Source organism: Chaetodon auriga, chromosome 20 (assembly GCF_051107435.1).
Source record: "Chaetodon auriga isolate fChaAug3 chromosome 20, fChaAug3.hap1, whole genome shotgun sequence".
Lineage (NCBI taxonomy): Eukaryota > Metazoa > Chordata > Actinopteri > Chaetodontiformes > Chaetodontidae > Chaetodon > Chaetodon auriga.
The window spans coordinates 18,840,371-18,844,218 of record NC_135093.1 but is presented as its reverse complement, the minus strand read 5'-3'; the positions used below and the strand labels follow the sequence as shown (position 1 = coordinate 18,844,218).

Here is a 3,848-nt window from a genome sequence, read left to right as displayed (position 1 = left end):
TAATTCAAACCTTTTAAACAGAAAGTTGAATAAGCATAAAGAAAAAAAAGGTATAATATGTACTGAAACTAGCAACGATGTGTTCAAGAACCAAAGCAAATGTACCAATTATTCAGTCTATTAATGAGAGTTTTTAAACAACATAGAAGCTCTGAAGATCCATCAGTTGCCTAATGCACCAAACTGAGGAGTATAAATGGATCTGTATTCATTTATTTTAACGTATTTCACTTCGTAGTATCATATCAAACCTGGAAGAAATGTATTCAGCATTTATTATTGCTAATTATGAATGTGAAAGTGTTTTACTAAACAAGTCTAACATCAGGAGAAAATATGAATCTCCTAATGTTTGCTGTACGTCTCATAGTATGGGATTCAGTCTACATGTACCCCAAAACACTGGCCTATTCTGTGTAGGATTTGGTTAAAAAAAAGAAGAAAACACACACACATATTGCTTCAGCAATGACTAATGTGGTAAAATTGTACGAATTAAAAATATCAAGGATAATCAAGAAGAATATTTTCCTCATTTTACTTTCACCAGGTAAGTAAAAATATAATGATATGCATATTTAAGCTGCATATCTGAAAAAGTCAGACGTTTCTCCATATTAATAGAATACCGTCATAGTCAGTATATTTTAAAACCAAAAAGCAATTAACGTGCGTTCACGCGCAGCTTCATTTCTAATTATTGCAAATATAAAATAAAAGCCGTTGAATCCAAACATTCTCAGTTTGTATTAACCGACCACGTAGTTTTACTTCGTACAGTCGCTAATTAATATGTATATTGTTTTGTTTTGTTTTTTTAAATCAGCAAATTGGCTTTGATTCTTTTCTCTCCGTGCGTCTTTGCGCACAGTCCGCTCTGGCGCCACTGGAGCCCGCAAAGGGTTAAACGGGGTTACCAGCAATCCTTTTAACAGGCAGGTGCCCCGCCAGTCCCAGCCCAAAGCTCAGCGCTCACTTTGAAAAAGGTTCTTCCAATTGCCATGCTACGAGCAACTTGGCGAGTCATGTCAACGGTGATGGCTGCAGATCGGCAGTATAAATAGGGCATCATCGCTGCAGACGCGGGACATCACACTGGATCAATCAGCTGACACACATCGTCCTGACTCGCAGACTCACACACGTGTGATGCGCTTTTGAGTTTTGTCGTCGTTTCATCTGCTATCTTATTCAGAGCAGGGAAGTTTACTTTTTGCTGAGTCACAAAAATCTCTAACTAAAAAAAATCAAATAAAACTTCACCACTTGCTGAGGTGAGTTTCGCTCTGGAGATGTGGTGGATGCTGTTTCCACGGTGGATCTGGTTCCTGGCGTGTGTGTCTGTGTGGATGGAGCACCAGGTCGGAGTTTTGCCTCATATCACCTATTCACACGCAGGGATCTGCCCTAATGACATGAATCCCAACCTGTGGGTGGACGCCATGAGCACCTGTACACGAGAGTGTGAATCTGATCAGGTAATGTCATTGAAATCACCTTTCAAAATTCAGTATCTTTTAACCACTTCACAGTTTTGTGAAGTATTTTGCATGCTTTCTGTATTAGGCTCTATAAAGGATATTTTATGTTTTTATTCACTTGCATCTCTCCCTTGCACCAGTTTTATTGTATCATAATTCTGCTTTCTAATTGTATAATTATTTATTGTATGAAAATACCTTCCAGATGCATGCAGCCTTCTCTATCTTTAATGTGTCTCTTCTCTTGCAGGAGTGTGAATCCTTTGAGAAGTGCTGCCAAAACGTGTGTGGGAATCGGAGCTGTGTTGCAGCCCGTTACGTGGATGGGAAGAAAGGCCCTATGGGAATGCCCAAGGAAGCCACCTGTGCCAGTTTTATGTGCACTCAGCAGGGGTCTGAGTGTGACATCTGGGATGGCCAGCCAGTGTGTAAGTGCCGTGACCGCTGTGAGAGGGAACCGCACTTCACCTGTGCCTCTGATGGCATGACCTACTACAACAAGTGCTACATGGATGCAGAGGCATGCTCCAAGGGCATCACCCTGTCTGTTGTCACCTGCCGCTTCCACCTCACCTGGCCCAACACCAGCCCCTCGCAGCCCCAGGCAACCACTCTTCGTCCAACCACTGCTCCTCTTCAGGCGACTATCCCACCTCCCACTGAGCCTCAGCCACCTGTTGTGGTCAGCAGCCCTGCTCACCAGACCGTAAATGTTGGCGACACAGCCAGCTTCCTGTGTGAGGTGTTGGGTCGTCCCCGGCCTGAGATCACCTGGGAGAAGCAGCTTCCAGAGGGGGTGGAGAAGGTAGTCATGAGGCCTAATCACGTCCGAGGAAATATGGTGGTCACTAACATCGGTCAGCTGGTCATCTACAATGCCCAGCCACATGATTCCGGCGTCTATACCTGCATGGCTCAGAACCCATCTGGCTCAGTGCAGGTCAACCACCCACTCACTGTGCTGCCCACAGAGCCACACAAGACCCCCGAGCCCAGGAATGTGACCCGCTGCCTGCCTGAAGAGTGTCTGAAACCCCCTGATAACTCAGAGGATTGTGGGAGCGAGCTAGAGAAAGTCAGTTGGTACTATGAGCCCAAGACTAACAACTGCTTCTCTTTCACCCACTGCCACAGCAACAACAACAGCCAGCAGCCCAGGAAGGTGTTTGAGACATACGAGGAGTGTATGCAGTGCTGCGGTCCAGAGCTGTCAGGCCCCTGTGGGCTCCCCAGCTTGCAGGGCTCCTGTAAGGCCTACGAGCCACGCTGGGCTTACAGCAGCACCCTGCGGCAGTGTCAGTCCTTCATCTACGGAGGATGTGAGGGCAACGACAACAACTTTGAATCTAAAGAAGCATGCGAGGAGATGTGCCCCTACCCAAAAAACCACCACTGCAAGGCCTGCAAGCCGAGGGGCAAGATGGTGACCAGTTTCTGCCGGAGCGACTTCGTAATCCTGGGTCGCATGACAGAGCTTACAGAGGAGAAGGACTCGGGCCACGCCCTCGTGACTGTCGAAGAAATCCTTAAGGACGAGAAGATGGGTTTACGCTTCTTTGGCAAGGAGCCTCTTGAGGTCACCTTCCTCAACATGGACTGGAACTGCCCATGCCCAAACATCACAGGCGCTGCTGCTGAGGGGCAGGTTATCATTATGGGCAATGCTAATGATGGCATGGCCGTCCTTCAGCCGGAGAGCTATGTGGGAGCTTCCAGCCCTCGCCGGGTACGGAAGCTGAGAGAGGTCATCTCCAAGAACACATGTGATATTCTCAAAGCCATCACCAACAGTCCTCAGTAGGCTTATGGTTAGGGATATTGTCTGTACATGCAGTAATGTTTAGAATTTTTAGGACCATTCTTTCTACATTTAATGGGTTTCTTTCTGTTTTTGAATGTTCCTGATGAGGAACCCTGTCATGTGACATTTTGTATCACTGTTTGTGTGTTCTGTTCGCTGCGGAGCTTTTCTGTTATGGCGCGATCATTGGTGTTGATTGAAATAACATGAAACATCCATCATGATCCCCTTGTTACCTTAATCCCCCAGACTCCCTCTTCCCTCATGCCCTCTCTTGCCTCCAGCAGAAATGGAGGTTGCAGACTTGCACTGAAGCACAAAACAGATATGATTGAGTTTTTATGTACATAATTTAACTGTCACAGATATTTTGCTCCTTTTGTTTGCCAGCTGTATTTTCACCTGGCACTTTTCATATCTGAATACACTCTTACTTCATACATTTACCCCATATTTCTCAGTTTTCATGCTGTATAAATACATCCATAAACCTGTGCAGGGTATTGCACACACAGTGAGACATAGTAGAGTTAGTTCAGCCAAATGAATGAGTTGTAATATATTTT

The 3,848-nt window shown here is 45.5% G+C and overlaps 1 protein-coding gene across 1 annotated transcript; it reads left to right on the top strand.

Moving 5' to 3' along the window:
- Positions 1 to 1,292: 1,292 nt before the first annotated feature.
- Positions 1,293 to 3,282, top strand: LOC143339359 (WAP, Kazal, immunoglobulin, Kunitz and NTR domain-containing protein 2-like). The gene is made up of 2 exons (XM_076760540.1): positions 1,293 to 1,478; positions 1,732 to 3,282. Exons 1-2 carry the CDS (start codon positions 1,293 to 1,295, stop codon positions 3,280 to 3,282), a joined length of 1,737 nt encoding a protein of 578 aa, XP_076616655.1.
- The last annotated feature ends 566 nt before the right edge of the window (positions 3,283 to 3,848 follow it).

Coding starts and splice junctions, on each gene's coding strand:
- LOC143339359 (XM_076760540.1), top strand. CDS start 1,293: ATGTGGTGGATGCTGTTTCCACGGTGGATCTGGTTCCTGGCGTGTGTG. Junction 1,479..1,731: donor GAGAGTGTGAATCTGATCAG/GTAATGTCATTG, acceptor CTTCTCTTGCAG/GAGTGTGAATCCTTTGAGAA.